Below are 18,464 nucleotides of genomic sequence, written 5' to 3' on the forward strand. Positions count from 1 at the left end.
TATACAACTCTAAAAATTACTAGTATTACATGAGAAACATTAAGTTTTCTTCGATAAAGTAAAGAACCCCATCATTAATATCCACGCGGTGAAATTTAGAGGTCTAGATGAAAAGAAAGTAATGAAAATGGTGGAAACAGAGGCTTTTCTTCGATATTATAATTTTTATTTATCAAAGTTAGATAACTCTAACTCGTCATTATCTGTTAAAGTGGGTGGCTCGTTAGCATCCTATATGAAGTAGGATTTCACCATCGAAAAGAGTGATACAATTTCTCAGTAATTCTAGTATATGATTTTTTGTGTTTTTTCCTGGAATGATTAAGAGGGTGTTTTGTTTGCAGGCAAGATATTTCAAAATCCAATTCCGCTATTATTTGATGCATAATATGAATATCTAATAGAATACGTCTAGAAGATCAGATGAAAATATGATTTTTGAAATGAAAAACACACAAAAAAGTAAAATTTTGTAAATTCTTTTTTAATCTTATATTTCAAGAGGAAAAACTTAACAAAATTGACGTCATGTTTAACAAACGATTACCAGCATATACTAAGTATAGCGATGGATAAGACTAGACAATAAGTAAATAAAACAGCTACGCTGTGTCCATTCTCAACTTTGATATGTAACAAAGTATATAAATGCAAAACTGAATAACTGTCTATCATCTTACAATGAGACATGGACGTCCAAAATATACACATTACACTGTTCTACAAAAATAAACTACTGAAAGTGCAATTATTTTTTAAAACATATGAAATTTCGAAAGCGAAAACTACATTTCACATATTTTAACAACCATCATACGAAAACTACATGTAAAAAGTATTGTTCCTAAACTATTGCACAAAATAACATATTATACACATCCATATATATATAGTAAATAAAAACATTGACAAAGTGATTCAGTTTGACAATATCAATTCAAATTATATCAGCAAATTAATTGTAATGGCTAATTAAGCATTGCCCTGATAGATTAATTAAAATAAGCACGCAATATGGAATGACAAAAAAAAAAGAAAGAAAGAAAACCGTTTGTACAAATGTACATATCATGATCCACAGCATGAAGATTTTTCCTTCATATTGCCACTATGCAGCTGAAGGCCAGATGATTTTACTTCTATGTCCTCATTAGCTGTTAAAAGTCTGCAAAAAATATCAAAATTCCTTAATCACAAGATCCCATACAAAACATCCACAACGATATATCAAGTTTTGTATTTCATGACGATCTTCCACAACAATTTGTTCGTTTACTGGAATCATAGTTTGGGTCGTGCAGTTGAAGCCCCGAGGCTTTCACTTCTAAATCTTCATTAGAGGTGAGAAGTCTGAAATGGTTAAAAATGACAAGCTGTAAATAAGCAAAGCGAATCCATCATCGTCTGTGTATAGAATGAGCTGTCACCATCGCATTGAATATGTCTTTATCTATGAACCACAACAAGAGGAGGATTTTGTCTTTGTAGTTTCAGTCTTGAGCTGAAGTCCTGAGGTCACAAGCTCAAAATCTTCGCTTGCCATGAGAAGTCTGAAAAAGGAGATGATGGTGGGAATTCAGAACATGGGACAAGCATGCATATAAAACGACATCAAACAACCAAAGGGTCGTAGATAGGGTGAAAAGAATGCAAACCAAACAACTTATAACATAACAGTAACGGAAATAGAACAAGAAATATGTAAACCTAAGCAATGAAATACTTCAATACTTCATTTTCAACAAATTGAAAGATAAAGCAGAAAATATACCACAACAGTTTTTGTACAAGGAAAAAGGCTTTGAAACTTAAAATTGGAAACCAAGCAAGCTAACGAAAACACTAAATGCATGCAAATAAAGTTTTAAAAATTAGATGAAAACCATTGTTGTCATTCTTACCGCGAAAGTTCCGTAACTGCATCAACAATATTTGAGCCTTCCTTAGCACTTGTTTCAATGAATAGCCCTTCAAATTCCTATAATTTACATGACCAGTTAATGTTTACAAGTTAGAAATCAGAATTTAATAACATAATAATCTCACATTATGAATTTCAATAAGAAATTTACCCTCGCTAGTTTCTGCCCATCCTCAAAGTTGACAACCTTTCTACCTTGTTTTTCAGATTCATCTCGCAAATCGGATTTATTTCCACACAACATAATCGGCACTTTCTTTTGAGCACCGTCCTACAACACAATTCTCAACATAAAAATACACAGTGATATCAATTAATTGATGAAACTGTTGTACAATTACGTTGTATATGTAAAAGCCGCAAAGTCTTTAGCAAAACTATGAAAATATGAAGTTTAAGATTTCATTTAGCTAGCAGAAGTAAAAGCTTGCCTCAATAGAGTCTACCCACTCCCTAACACTCATGAAAGATCTCTCATATGAACAATCATACAACAACAAAACGCCATCTGCTCTCCTGAAGTATGACTTTGCTATGCTTCTGAATCTAGAAAAATAACCATATTTGAAAAAAAGTTTATCAATGTTTCTCGTTATAGTTGGAGTATATGTAATTAAATAATACAAATAGCCTTTCAACCTTAATTTCTTTTCTAAATTGAATATTTCAACAACATGAAAAACAGAGTTACCTCTCTTGACCGGCTGTATCCCATAACTGCAGGGCAATGGTTCTACCATCAACTTCCAGCAATTTTGTTTGAAAATCAACACCTGGAAGTTTAATTGTAAACATACTTTTAATCAAGATTTCTTTTCGTCTTCTTCTTTTGATATGCAGGTCTATATACATGTATATTGTACATCAGCACAGTGTAGTCTAAAGAAAACAACATACCTAAAGTAGAACTAAGATTGGGTACAAATTTCCCTTTGCAGAGTCTCATTATGAAACTGGACTTCCCGACAGCAGCATCGCCTGCTAGGACTATTTTATACATCCTCTCTGGATCCCGAGAGGCTTTAGAAGAGCTGATAGACTGAAAAGACAATTTAATGACACATGAAGAAGGTATAAAATTTGTTACATTTTAGCAACAGTACTATTAATGGTTGTTTTTAGATGAATAAATACCTCTTGACTTGTTGTCATTCGACGCAGACGGTTATTTCTGCTCTCACGAGATCTAAGACTTGTGCGGGAAGACCTAAGACTTGGTGCACCAAGCCGGGAATGTAACGGAAGGGTCCGACTGTCGTTAGGGAAAACAGATTCTGCTTCTGTTTCGTCATGAGATTCCGGTTCCTTTAAAATGAAAAACATAATGCTTAAAGATGCCAGTTAACAGAGTAGTAGTTGACAGACTAAAGGCAAAAAAAAAAACCTTTAAGGACACGTAAGATCTAAAAGATATGAAACAATGTTTGCACTGATACTAGTATGATACATGAAGTATCCCCACTCTCATTACATTGCATCATTCTGCTTTAATATGTAATATAACATATCTCTCTCTCTCTTTCTCTCTCTCCATAAGTATATAAGAACGGGTTATACTAGTGTTTCATGTACCTGTATGCGGGGAAAACATGGTTTGCATGGAATAAAGCTTGTGGAGCAGTAATACACATGAAACATATAACTAATGCTCTTTGAGTGAATATCTATATACTTACATCTGTTTCCTCTACTAGTCTACTGGACTGTATCTTGGGGGTGAAGAGTCTATGTCTATAAATATCATCGTCATAGTGTGCCTCTGATTCTGTGTCTATATCATTGTGTTCTCTCAACGTAGAATGTCCGCTGTCTGTGAGTAATTGCATGATATGTAAGTTTGGCAAGCTTTCATATAGAGATTTCAGAAACAAGATTTTGTTACATGTACCTTTCTTTCGTATGTGTATCAATTTTCAATGGATAAATATTCAATTGAGCTTTTCGACATTCGAATTATATGATTAAAAGTGAAGGAATATTGATGCATGTGTCAACGAATGTAAAAGTATTCACACAAGCACACACGCAAACAATACATATCGCCCTGAGCAAACTGTGAATCCATACGAGGTGACAGTGCCACGTACAAGTATATTATGGTCAAAAAGATTTTTAATATAGGCATGTTATTGAAAAGTAGTGAAAAAGTCAGAGTATGTGGTAGTTACAAAAACCGTGTGACATAACTAAGCTTCTTATTACCCTGGTGATCTGGATATACAATGTAAAAGGCTGTGGATAGGCGAACAACTAGAAGAAAGTAAAGTCTACGACATGTAGTCATAAGACAAAACCTTAAAAGACTATTGCTATGCATCCTAAATTACATGTGGATCTTGGTTTCATATTCAGTTTCTAAAAAAGGAAACATATTAGGCTAGGTAAACATATTTGCTGATACCTGTGTTCAACATAAAATATATCTTAGAATTTTCTGAGCAGATGGAATGTTATTTATTTTATGAAGAAAATAGTTTTAAAAAGACATTCAGAAGAGTATAGTTTTATAGTTTTTCTTGATAGTGCTTACCCATATCATCGCCTAAGTTGTCTTCCTCGCACGTGTCATCTCTTGGCAACCTGGTAGGAAGGCGTCGAGGTGAATAGGACGAGTTATTAACAGTGAGTTGTCTGGAAATGGGCTCCTCAATAACGGATGATGCAGGACTAAGATTACATGACCTTACTCTAAAATGTAAGACGATTTAACTTGAGACAACTCCGTATCACATGTTAAAGTATTTTCATGAAAGGTGAAGATAACGAACAGTGATCAATCTCATAACTCCTATAAGCAATACAAAAATAGAGAGTTGTGCAAACACGGACCCAGATATACCAGAGGTGGGATCAGGTGTCTAGGAGGAGTAAGCATCCCCTGCGACCGGTCACATCCGCCGTGAGCCCTATATCTTCACAAGGTAAACGGAGTTATCCATAATCAAAATCAGTGTACCAAGATCGGTCTAACAATCGGTATGAAACATGACAGACAGCATTTGACCCAATGATAGGTTGTATTGAAAAACTAGATCGTTATAACGACCATAGAATTTGCGAAATACTGACTTTAAACGAGACAGTTGAAATTCATCAACTTGTGTGTCAGTAGCATGTCAATAATATCAAAGCGTTAGGTTTCATGTATTTTTACTTCATATCAGAAGAGACTGGGTTGAAGAATGATCAGTTTGTGGAAATGTAAATTGATTCAAAATGTCAACTCACGATGGTGGTCCAGTGCGGTTTCCGAGGAAGTATTCACTCATCACCGAGCCTCGCCTGTCTTTACCACAGGTGTTTGGTGTGGAACTGGAAGCACTCTGGACAACCGAAAAAAAATCAGAGCCATTAGCATGTGCTGTCTATACAAAATATTCATGATATCTTTAAAAAGTTTAGATATGTATTATGGTTCGAACTTACTGCAATTGATGTTCTTTGACTTTGCCGTCTGCTTTCAATGGCAAGTCTGAGATCGTCATTGGTGTCATGAAGTTGTTTGTTGGCATCACTGAAAATGAATGCAAGAATTTTTGTATCAGCTGTTCATTATCCAGTACCCGTATTTCACATTTAAATCAGCTGAAATAGGAACACAACAACCTACTGTAGTAGATGAAGTTGTCGAGTTAAATTGTCTTGTTCTTTTATGTATTCCATCACGGTTTCCTTTTCCCTGAAATCAACAATTCTTAGCGAATACAAAACGCTATTCCTAGGGGAAAATTTTAATTTTTACAAGACATGTGATCAAATTTTTATAACAAAAGGAAACTTTATTGATATGTAAATAGTTTAACAAATGAACACTTTCAACTTCAAGATATCTATAAGACCTCTCCTTACATCGACACCTCTTGGCATTTCTCTTTGTGTTGTTGCCGAACTGTTGCGAGTTCACTTCTAACCAGAGCGAGATTTGTGTGTGCGTCTGTGAGTTCACTACGGAGTCTTCTATTCTCTCCCGTCAATTCATCTAGTTTTATTTTCACACTATTCACTTGTTCTTCTAATTCGGATCCCTTTGGATCAGATTTATCCTTTGAATAGAAAATTAAACATATTTGTTGTTAAAGACAACTCTACATTGTGTGGTAGATCTGATCATTGGTTTGAACATACATGTAGGTTAATCATTAACACATACATGGATTCTTTTATTGTATATCTTTGTAATAATACATGTACCAGTTGATGGACCTTTTGCTGTAGCTGGAGGGGGTGGGGGTGGGGTGGTGAACCAGCAAAAGATCGTTGCCTGTCAGTTTTATTGAATGTCTAATAATTGTATGTATTTTAGGATTGAGGTACATGGCAAACCGAGCCCTAATATGACCGAAACTCGCCTACTATCTGGATAAATGCAATGCAAATGTTCATCTCATTCAAGAAGTTCTTGATAGACACTAAACATTCCTAATGGAGCGAAGTATTGGCCGCTGTCATTTTTTTTTTAATTCTCACGTCACCAACCATGCCATTACGCTTCAAACCAATGACCATGAGATACTGATACACGTATTCGTATGGTGAATAACCTGGAGATGCAGAGTGCAAACCTCAGATACTATGCATGTCAATATTTCTTAATTAGCCTTTCGAAATTGTGTAGCTGTTGTTATTTTGTAAGATTTTGATAATTTACTTTGCTATAAATTTGTAAGATTTTGATAGTTTTAACCTGCTGTTAATTCTTAAGATTTTGATAGAATTAACCTGCGGTAAATTTGTAAGATTTTGACATTTTGTAGCTGCTGTAATTTTGTAAGATTTTGACATTGTGTATCTGCTGTATAAGATTTTGACATTTTGTACCTGCTGTGTAAGATTTTGACATTTTGTACCTGCTGTATAAGATTTTGACATTGTGTACCTGCTATATAAGATGTTGACATTTTGTACCTGCTGTAATTTTGTAAGATTTTGTTGAAGTGTTTTAATCTCATTGTCCACCTCTCTCCTAAGTTCTGCTTTCTCTGCAGCAATTCTTTCTTCTTCCTGGAAAAAGTAATGATCAGGTATCACTGGAACCGTAGCCAAAAGGTAATATAGGTTCCATAACCAGTGTGAGTTAGTAATCGGTTTTCTCAAACTCAAGTTGCTTAACTTTTTAAATTTTCAAAAGGCAAGCCCCGTGTCTCTTGAAAATCTAAAAAAAAATTAAAGTATGGAAAGTTTGAGAAAACCGGTTATTAGCGAGCATATGTCACCTGCTGACCTGCAGGGTTTCTTTTATTTTTTGATAACCATCTTTTCTGCAACTGATTTAAGATCTGTTGAAATATACAAATGCATGCGTTTTCGATGATCTTTCGAAATGAAATATACAAAGAAAATGTTCGAAGATTAAAACATCTGATTAACCAATCAGAATCGTCCCAGGCGTCTCGTAACATGTTGGTAATAACTGCACCGGAGTGATGAAAATGGGAGAAAGTCGTGTCATATTTAATTTCATAATCTTATATATTGTGGCTATTAAAAACAGAAGTGTGCTTTCTGTTTAAAGTGTTTAGTGATGTGATGCCATGATTGTCGTTGCATGATAACATTTCCTCACAACACGTCTTAAGAATACATTTGCTTCAACTCGATAAAATATTTTCTAAAATCTAATTTCATTGTTGCTTCTAGCTGCGTAAACTAACTACACTCATTATGTTATACCTAATAATCGAAGATTTGGGGGCATATAGTTCTTGGTCTTTTTCTACAGAAATTAATCCCCGAGAACCCAATATCTCTGACCCATATACAGTGTACCAGAAACACCGGTTACAATGTGTCAACACAACACATACACCAGAAACACTTGTTAATACCAGATACACTTGTTACATACACGTGTCAACACAACAACGGATAAAATTATCCATTATTTTTATCAATAGTTGAAAATGCTACAATTCATTTGATTAAACACTGCTACTACCACATTTTGTGATATTCTGTCATGAAGCAGAGTTCATTAATGATTGTTACAGTGGTAACATACTGAGCAAACAGTAGAGGTCAAGATCCCCCAGGCCTCAGAATGAAAAATCGATTGAAAATGCAAATCATATATTTCATACTTCGATCAAACAGAGTTAGAAAAAAAAACACATCATGGATCACACGAAATCTGTTGCCATACCTAGGTCTGAATATTACATTGTGTATTCCAAAAGATCAACAGTATTATACAATTCGTTTGCGTACAATGTTTCCACTGCATTGATCAAAACGTGGCGTTATTACTTATTTTGCCTTTTGGGGCTTTAATAAATGTGAACTATAAACGTTGTCATTGAGAGAGAAAGGCCGTGGGCGGGAGCAATAAGTGGTCGTTGACTTACTGTTATCTCGAAATGTGGTTTAGTATCATTGTTATATTGAAATGTATATCGCCATATTCGCGAAATGAAAAGAGACTGTGGGATACTTATAGTTAGGGTTATATGCTAAATAAGGTTCTGCGACAAATAATATCACTAGTCCATCAGCAACACCCAGAGTCCACAAAATGAATCTTTGATGCCTTCTTTTTACAAATAATGAAAAATGTTAATGCTATACAGGAGAAATCAGGGACTTGTGCAAAATTGAATTAAAAACTGGTATTACCAAAACACAGCCGTCATTATACTGAAATACAATACGCAAGTTCTCGAGATACGTCCGAGTTATTTCCCGTAAGAGAACTCTCATACGCAGTAAAGCGCGAAAGAAATTGTTTATTTTCGGGAGTATGACGGGAATGGGACGGATATCAATCACTGCATATGTGAATGTGCTCAGTAAGTTTCTCACACGCAGTTTCAACACCCGAATTCGACTGATACACGCTGACTGACGTGTTTCATTGCCGTTCTTGGCACACTAATTTTGACTACGGATAACTCCGTTTACTTGATCAAGCTATACGGCTCACGGAGGGTGTGACCGGTCGACAGGGGATTCTTACTCCTCCTAGGCACCTGATCCCACCTCTGGTATATCCAAGGTTACGTGTTTGCCCAACTCCCTATTTTGTATTGCTTATATGAGTTATGAGATTGATCACTGTTCATTATCTTCACCTTTCACACAAACTAAGTAAATGATAAGTATTCAGGGAGTAATTAAAATTAAAATACATGGATTTCTTATTCTATCAGGTTACATTTCGTTGCTCGTACGTATAATATCTAATCCCGTGGGATCCGCGTTAGAATAGGTCCTCAGTACCCATTGCTTGTCGTAAGAGGCGACTAAATGGGGCGGTCCTTTGGATGAGACCGCAAAAACTGAGGTCCCTTGTCACAGCTGGTGTGGCACGATAAAGATCTCCTCTGTTCAAAGGCCGTAAGCGCCGAGCATAAGCCTAAATTTTCCAGCCTTTCACCGGCAATGGTGACGTCTCCATAGGAGTGAAATATTCTCGAGAGGGACGTTAAACAAGATACAACCAACCAAACAACCTGTCATATCTAGGATATTACTTGCAAACAGTACATTATTTTTATGTTTCTTCTTTAGCAAAACATATTTTGTATCTCTTACTTTTACATATTTAAACAGATACCGCTTTTAAGGCATTTTATTGTCTTTCTCACTGACTGTATATACACTATGTCCCACTTACGCATTCAAAAGTCCCCCTAAGTGTACCTCCTACACAGAAGAGCTCACATCTCGAAACTCGCGTATTGAAGAAAGTGCTATTATTTCCGGTATACGTTTGAATCCAGAGCTATTATTAGAGGTATCCAGAGATACTATTAGAGGTATCTAGAGCTATTATTAGAGGTATCCAGAGCTATTATTAGAGGTACACGGTTGAATCCAGAGCCATCACAATCAGATCTATGATGTTATTTTCGGAAATACAATCGGGTCCAGAGCTGATATTTTCCGAAATATATACAGTTGAATTTAGAGCTGTAATTACCGGTGTACGAATGTTTTTTCCTGAAACCTGCCACTGATTTCTGATTTCGTTAGATTCATACCTGCAGTACACCTGTTTGATATTATTAGTACTACATAATAGGTACATTCATCGTTGATGGATTTTTTTCAACCAATAGGATCCCAAAAATATCTACTGCAGCAGCACTAATTACTATTACTAATGTTGTTTTTTAAATGAAATAATTCTTTGTTAGACTTCCACTCATATCAAATAACATTCCAAACTTTTATGATTAATTGAAGAGGAAAGTAGATAAACTGCACTTTTTGTGTATTATAGATTATATTGCGTATATGAATAAGAATGCATGCTTGTAACTTTATTCAAATTATTATCCAAAGTCTCTATAAAGTAAATGGCTAAAACAAGCAAGAAATGCACATGTAATACTCAGTATTACTAAGTGTTTACACGTGTCTGATGACAGAGAATACGATTTTCGAATTCACGAGATAAGGAAGTTGAATTTTCAGTTAAATTGGCAATTCAAGATGTGGATTAAAAATCAATTTCTGTCCCATAGTAGTTTAATGATCGAAATTGGTGACAGGAATTTTCTATATACATGTACATGCAGAATTTTACAAGTTTTCTTGAGAAATGATTGCTCTTTGCCAGATTTGAAATTACGTAGTACTCATGAAAAGACAAAGTCAATATTCATGAACTTTAAAGTTGCTTTATGAAATATGAAATACAGTATTTACTTTGATTTCATATTCAAGTCCTTTTGAAGAATTTCAGCTGCTGGTACAATATTTTGTTATCGATGTAATCCCATACCATAAATCGCTGAACAGAGGTAGTGTTTCTTTTGAATTTTAACAGTAAACAATGTATTGTAGTCAGCTCAACAACTTTTTGTTTGTTTTTAACTTAGGAACCCCAGAGGTGTTAAAGTGCACGTTTGACATGTTTTTTGCAATTTTCATTATTTACTTAAATTTCCAGTAGATGCTGATTTTATCCAAATATTGAAAAGTAGGGTTCTAATGTGATTTTAGGATATATACATCTTAATCTAATGATTTACCTTCGCTTTAAAAGCCTCCTCCAATTTTTGTATCTCTTTGTCCATTTCATCCTCCAATTCCCGAAGGTGGCGTTCATGTTGTTCTTTCTCTCTACAAAGAGTACATTCTAATGGTAACATTCAGTAGTTTTAATCTTTAAATCTGATCTAAAAGGAAAGTTGACGTGATAAATGTATATTCGAATACTTTAAAACCACATGACCGCCTGTTAACTTTGAAACTTGGATGCGGGGATTGTTTGATACCTATCAACTGCGCTTTAATATATTCTTTGGCTGTGAAAACATTTCTTAATGTGGTAAAAGGAAGCCGATATGTTTAATGCGTGTATATCATTGCTGCAAAACGAGGCTAATGCACACTGAACGCTTACCATGCTCATATCAATTCAACTAACTTCACATTTGTCACATTTCCTGTGTTAAAATGATGCTTTGAATATTTTTACTCTAAGAATTCCAGCTGTTTATGCCAATTTTTTTTCCTTTAAAATTTTTCCAAATACATCACAAATATTTTGCAAGATTTGCCTCCAAAAAATTATTCATCAAAAATGCAAATTCTTGCTCTAATGCTTTAATAGTAAAATGATATTTTGAATAAGATATGTATGTAAACAGGCATGAAAGCTGTGCAGTATATATCAAGGTCACCTTTTGAAGGACTTTTCCAGACGTTCGTTTTCCACCTGGTAGAAGCGGACGTCCTTTAGGACCCCGAGAATGATGGATTCAAAGTTCTGTAACAGCTCCGAGTGGTCGGAGGCATGTAGCTGCTGGTACAATTCGCATACCTGCTCTTGGCTGAAAAAAACCCCAACCGGATAAGCAATATTTGGAACATGTAATCATCAGTTTTGATTTGCAATCTACATAAATATTGGTTATAAATATTGGGCATTTATTTGAAAGATACATCTGATACCTGTGTATACTTCTTCATAATTTGAAATACACCCGGGCCATCCTGATCATACTTTGGGCGTACAATATTTGCTTCAATAACAATGACAATGGCACACACGGTGCACTACACGACATTTGTCCTAACCTGCACCCGTATCCGTTTCGTTTTTATCTTAATCGCATTAAGAAGTGAATTCAAGGTTCACATAACCTTATTTTTCACTGACTCTTGTTGGTGTATTAATGCGATTTAACGCTTTATAAGCTCTGTACAATAAAATTAATATGTCGCTATTTGACCTCCTTAAAACTGAAATTCACGAATTACAGAGAATGCATTGTTGTTAATGGTTACATTAGAACTGTCACTGCACGCCACGATAATTACAGACTTCACAAATCAAAATAATTATTTGTATATATATTTCCGGATCTCTATCTTTAAGATGCATCAAATGTGTCCTTATCCATGTACATTTTGTATGATTAAAATAAGATTTCGTGCAAGATACTAGCTTCCTTTTGAAATAAAAGGAAGGACACTAGTAGTTTGGTTGTTTTGTTGTTGTTGGTTTTTTTTTCCCCCATTTAACGCATATCACTGCTCCACAACTGAATTAAGATTTAAAAGACATCCGGAAAATATCTATCTGACAAAGAAACTAACCAATCAGTCGATAAAACACTAAAATCCGACGCAAGGTTCTTAAAAGGATGTTTAGATTTCCCAGACAAATCGGTCTTTCGCCGGATAGGCGTACTGTTGAAGTGAGGAGATTCACACATTAAGTCGCTCTTATTGATAATTCCATCTCCATCCGTGTCCACTGCAGTGAATATGATGTCCAGCTCTTCGCTGGACAGGTTCATTCTCTCAGCGATACCGTTAAAAGAATCCCGGGTGTATGATTCAGTGAAGTCCAATCCGTATTCTGTAACTTCACGAGACATTTGGAGCATTATGGTCAGAACTATTTAAATCAGTAATTCTCTTAATCAGTGACTTATTAAAGACCATATGCCTTCAAAGATAATTTAAATCCACGGCCCCATTCAGAGTCTATTTTATGTAAACATTTTTGATCAAATTCGTGCACATTGCTCCAAATAATTTCCTCTGCTGTTCCAACAATTCCATTTTATGAATAAATCTATTATATCGTTGCTCCGGTGTTCAAAAGTTATAAGCTTATCCTTATCTAGTTCCACAAGACCATTATTAGTTCATTAAAGATCACCGGAGTCCACGGTCAGATCAGTGATTGTTTACATGGTAGGTAAAATACCGCCCCGTCATCTGGGTTATCCACCGGTGTCCATCTTGAAGAACTGTTCCGGATGAAACTTGCACGAGAGTTGGCCGTCTTGGGATCTTTATGATGATAAACAATCGTTTTAACCTGTCGAACTATTTACTATGTGGGAGTTTTAACTCTGCCACGTATGTAGATATTAAATTCCCGAACTGAAATTTTCACCAGGTAAGATAGGATACACCGCACTTCGTCGTGAAATAATCATCTGCATGCTTCGCTAGATTTCTTGCTATTTTGCGTCTACTTATTTACGGTTACAGGGTCACAGAATTAAGAACTGCTCCATCGATGAGTGGACAAACTTGCTTACTGGTCCAGTAATTAAAACAAACTTAACATTCGTAAAGGGTGTAAATATAGTTCTTAATCTCTGCGCACACAGGTACATGAGATCAGTCTTGCGAAATGACTCAAATCTGGATACGCATTTTTTTTTTTTAAAACTCGCTCGGGGTTCTTACATTTTGAAAATTCTGAAAAGTCAGATTGAGGAAATCAGAACAGATCCAATGTATTAAGTTTTTTAAAAGTCGACATTCATGATATTTATCTGTTAATACAGTGTGTAAAGATCGGCCATTGTGTGTAGCTGTACTTAAATAAACATGTGTCACCACAAATCCTTCTTGAGCGCTTTATGAAATTTAAAAAGTTGACAAAACTTATTTTAAAAGTTCCCCGACAATAATTCGTAGTCTTGATCCAGTCAATTAGGATTTACCCCAGGTTGTTTTATACGGTACTTACAATCATTACTTAAACTCCCTCAACAAATATGTAAGTCTGAAGTTATACAATTGAATTTATATGGGAAATACAAATAACTGTCAAGTCCTTTTAACTTTTGCTCTGTGAATGTCAGAAAAATACTGACATGTACCGGTATACAATGTAGCAAGTAGGATACTGCCACCTGTTTTTTTCTATGAGTGGTCACTTTTAATTGGTAATTTAATTGTATGCACTCATGCAAAAGAAAATGTTCTAATCCTTGTTTTCTTTCCCCCTCCGGGTGTGTTCAGTCACGACGGACCGCCCTCTTCCAGTTTACGACCACTTAACGCTATCGTTCATTGTCTATACAATTTGCATCTACTACAATTCAGAAACAGAATTCAAACACACTGGGTAAACCATTCATTACTTTACTGTATTAATTAAACATATGCATGTAACAAATTAAATTCAACGTTATCCGAATGTAAGAGAGCGTGAGCAAGCCCACATACCCCAACACACCCTCAAAGAATGACAATGAACCAGACTCCTATATTCAAAAGGGACATAACTCCCAGAAAATATTTCAAATGAGAATTTCCTGTGAACATGCCCATACAAAGATACATAAAATTCTGTTCAGCAGTTTTAGAGGAGTACAATATAGCGCTGATATACTGCTTCGGTGGAATATTTATATTAATTATTACCTTGCATGACATATTGTAATATTTTAGGAGAGGGACTTGTAAGTTGTCAGAACTTGTTCCCAATCCTTTTGATTTCATCAATAAAATATGTTCAAAACAAAACAAAAAAACAATATTTATATATGTAATTCTAAGTTCAAAAGAATATAACTTCCAGAAAAAAAGTCGAATCAGAATTTTCTGCATATGGGCACATCTACACAATATGTCCTTATCCTTATACAGAGTTTCATGAAATTCTGCTCAGCGGTTTCAGAGGAGTTGTGCTGACAGGAAGAGGACTGACGGACAGACGCTTCAAAAATAGTATACCCTCCGCAACTCGTTGCGTGAGATATAAATAAAAAAAAGTTTGATGAAATGCATCAACGTCTGCTTTGTGTCTATTATTAGTGATCATTAATCTGGGTTACCATAGGACAGGATGTCTCTGAATTGTTAACTTGTACATCGGGTTACCATAGGACAGAATGTCTCTGAATTGTTAACTTGTACATTTAAAAAAATATTTCAAAAAGTACCCCAGACTTATTTTTCTTTTTTAATGGTACATTTGTCCTTCCAGCTTTAAAAAAAATCTGGACCGGAAAACTGCGACTTGTAGATTTCTCAGATAAGAGCGTATCAATTGATCACAAGGGGCGGATCTGGTTTGTAATCAGTGACGAGATGTATCACACACCCGGATCGTCTGAAACCATTATCAGTTTATCCCCTTAAGCAGGTTAGGTATAAGCTTTTCTTAAGAGGTTACGATTTGTGGGTTAGAGATGAAGAGATCATCTCGACACAACTGACTATGTAGTCTTTATCGGATTTATCTAAGATCTGGATGATTCTGTCGATTGATAGGGTTTGATGTTTAAAATGGATAAAAATTCAATGGAAATATAGAGCGTATTTCAACATGACACAACACGAAAGTCATCTAAAAATGGCCTGTGTTCTATCATTCTTAATATACATGTATTAGCTGTAGAGAATTTAGTATGAAATATAGAATTCATCATACCAACCAATATATCATTAATCGTATGGTGAATTAAATGATACATTGTAGATAACAACTTACAAATTAAATTGACAATATGGCTTACAAAAAAGCAGCAGATTTATAAAATTTCAGTATTGTCACCGTTTTTCCAATTATATGTTATGCACAGTAAACTTCTTTAAAAAATGTGCATTGTAAAATCTTATTAATATCGAATATGAACGATTATATATCTACACTGCTACGGTAATAATGGTAAAGCAAATTTTTAGAGCAATGAAACTGTTTGAAAATATACAAAATAATTTGTTTTGCTCACCATGACAACCCCTTCAGTCCCTCGTCCAGGGATCCTACAAAATCATCGATCACTCCATCGTCCACCGAACAATTCTGTGTCGTCCTTTCCTCGGAATTTTTGCTAGATAGCCGACGTTTCTTCACGTTGTTGTAGATTTCTTTAAAACCCCTTCGGAATTCTTCTACGCTAATATGTCCATCTTGATCTTTGTCCAGTTCCAGGAATATTTCATGCAAATCTTCTGCCGGTAATTCTTTGCAAATTTCGGCAAGTTCTCCCTCATCAACATAGCCAGATCCATCTAAATCACATATTTTAAAAAGTTGGTCGGCAGCATCAAAGTCTTGGCTCATGACGTCACACCCAGATTACGTCAGGTATATACATGCAGACATTCATTTCAGTTCTGTAAGGAATAAGTATCATATCTACAAAATTCTGTTATATTTGGTTCATAATCATCGATCTGTGATCTTTATTTAAGAGAGTGTTATGTTTCCAACCATTAGATTTACTTGTTCACCATTACGAGATCAGATCCTTGGTAGAAAATGTGACAAGAAGACCCAATAAGAGAACATTATGTAATTGATGCAATGAGGGAATCTGGATTTCAAAAATTAAACATGTATCTTAACATACCTTTTTCAATATCAGTAATTTATTAAAAATATATACAAAAGTAATACTTCATTCTCGTTACACGTTTTCAAAATAAAACAAAAAACTCCCCGAACGAAATATGGTTATGCAGTTAAGCGTATCATTTTCATGGGTATTTCTTTTACTATCAAATGCAGTCAAAACAGGGAAATCCTTCCCCCAAAAAACAAACAAAAGAGAACTGAACGAAGTTATTCAAACCAATAAAATCGTATTATGACGGTAAATTGCATCTAAAAATCAGCAGACCTAACAATCATTATTCAAATATGCCATGTCATTTTACAAATATAACTAGAATGATAAAATAAAGTTGGATGCTGATCAGCTGTTATTGGTATATACTGTGGTGTATCCGATAGTGCTTTTTCTTACTTTGCAACTCCGCTGTTTAATTTGCGTGAATGGCTGTTTTAGGTGAGAAACTTAATTTTGACTCAGATGTTGGGAAATGCTCCACTTTGAAATACTTATAGAAAAGAGGAACTGAGTCTAAAGTGACTCAGTATTTTGTAGTGGAATAATCAATTAAAAATTGGCACCACCGAGTTACTAATATAATCCTTCATTAGTCAAAGCCTCGTCTTAGACTGCAAATCTTGTTCCTTTGATGGAATTTCCCTATCTCACACTCGTACTAATGAAGGATTCTATTATTCTCACATTATCACCAGTGTGAGATCGACTTTACCGTATGAGACTGCCATGTGAGATTTTTCTGTCTCTCACTGCTGCGCCGTCATTATCTGGTGATAATGGGAGAAAAGTGTGTGTTTAGAGTAGAACAAGGGAGCCCTGAGAAAATAAGTGTTCGTTGCCACTGTGAACGCTTGAAATGAAACTGCACAATTTTAATTTTTAAGAATTTCTTATCGCGAGATGTTACTGTTTGTAACGAGATTTGCGAAATGCATGCTAACAAGTGGTAGTCTGCTCATACGTAACGAAATCTTTTGAAAAAATAACGTTTTAAAGGCATAGGGTCTAACTTTTATCTCAAAAATGACATCACATTATTTTGCAAGAAGAACTCCAAAAAACAAATTTGTAGTGTTAATTATGAGTTATTTATAGCTGCAGTGCTTTGAAATTGAAGTCATTTTGACGTTTTAGCCCGTTATAAAATGTTTGTCTGGAGGACAATATATTAAACTGGTACCACGCTGATTGGTTGCTACACACAAACATAAAAGATGCAAAGTCAACAGGGTAACAGTTTAGGCAAATGAGAACAGGGAATTATTTTGTAATTACTATCATATCCAATGTGTTTGTAAACATTCTGAAGAACTTTTTTGTGATTTTCTAGTTATGATCTTTAATTTTGCCACCTTTTTGGAACATGTAAAATTTTACCAATATCTTAGACCCTACTCCTTTAAAAACTTTGAAAAAATGATGAATTGATCTTTTTCCAGGCAACCACTGTACGTAATTTCCGTTCTTTGAAATCCAGATTCACTACAATCTCTTATCTAAATCGACTTAATCTGTCATGAAAATGGAGACAAGTTTGAAAGCAAGAAAATCATACTAAGTCTAAGTTCATCCAAGTCTGGGGAGATGAGGATGAGGGTAGCTGTTGCTGAGAAATCCAAAGCAGGGGGATTAAATACTAAGAATAATAAAAATCAGTAGGTATTCCTTAAAGCCAAGAAGGCTCCAATCAAAAAGAGCTAAACCCAAAGCTTCCATTTTTTAACTTTATGTTTTAGTGTGAAACGATATACTAGTATTGACAAATCTAATAAAATTCGCATTTCATCACAGCTGCCGCAACAAAAGTGACTCATTTCAATTGATTGCTAGAATGCAATTAGAATTTATTACTTGGGCAAGACGGTGTCTTTTTCAACAGCTCGTATTTATTTTACAGATACAAATCTAAACATTTTTATGGTGTATCTTTTATAAAAAAACAAAACAAAACAACAACATTCAAAGTCAGGTGGTAACAGCAGACA

General features: G+C 34.9%; 1 protein-coding gene across 6 annotated transcripts in view; it reads right to left on the reverse strand.

The window, feature by feature from the left end:
* Positions 1–468: 468 nt before the first annotated feature.
* LOC125647492 (ras and EF-hand domain-containing protein homolog) overlaps positions 469–18,464 on the reverse strand; it is a 22,451-nt gene continuing 4,455 nt past the window's right edge. The window contains exons 2-19 of one of the 6 annotated variants that reach the window (XM_056140894.1): positions 15,856–16,243; positions 11,548–11,697; positions 10,894–10,984; positions 6,827–6,922; positions 5,771–5,964; positions 5,532–5,600; positions 5,348–5,435; positions 5,150–5,244; positions 4,452–4,609; positions 3,598–3,731; positions 3,056–3,226; positions 2,819–2,960; positions 2,613–2,694; positions 2,353–2,467; positions 2,073–2,192; positions 1,902–1,978; positions 1,459–1,550; positions 469–1,350 (exon numbers count right to left, since the gene is read on the reverse strand). In XM_056140894.1, the coding sequence (XP_055996869.1) occupies positions 1,325–1,350; positions 1,459–1,550; positions 1,902–1,978; positions 2,073–2,192; positions 2,353–2,467; positions 2,613–2,694; positions 2,819–2,960; positions 3,056–3,226; positions 3,598–3,731; positions 4,452–4,609; positions 5,150–5,244; positions 5,348–5,435; positions 5,532–5,600; positions 5,771–5,964; positions 6,827–6,922; positions 10,894–10,984; positions 11,548–11,697; positions 15,856–16,190 (2,235 nt within the window). In that variant the 5' untranslated portion in view covers positions 16,191–16,243 and the 3' untranslated portion in view covers positions 469–1,324. Of the gene's footprint in view, positions 1,551–1,901; positions 1,979–2,072; positions 2,193–2,352; positions 2,468–2,612; positions 2,695–2,818; positions 2,961–3,055; positions 3,227–3,597; positions 3,732–4,451; positions 4,610–5,149; positions 5,245–5,347; positions 5,436–5,531; positions 5,601–5,770; positions 5,965–6,826; positions 6,923–10,893; positions 10,985–11,547; positions 11,698–12,466; positions 13,499–15,855; positions 16,244–18,464 lie in introns of those variants that run through there. The other 5 variants (XM_056140895.1, XM_048874169.2, XM_048874167.2 and 2 more) reach the window with 5 other exon arrangements.

The sequence above is a fragment of the Ostrea edulis genome, chromosome 6 (assembly GCF_947568905.1).
Source record: "Ostrea edulis chromosome 6, xbOstEdul1.1, whole genome shotgun sequence".
NCBI lineage: Eukaryota > Metazoa > Mollusca > Bivalvia > Ostreida > Ostreidae > Ostrea > Ostrea edulis.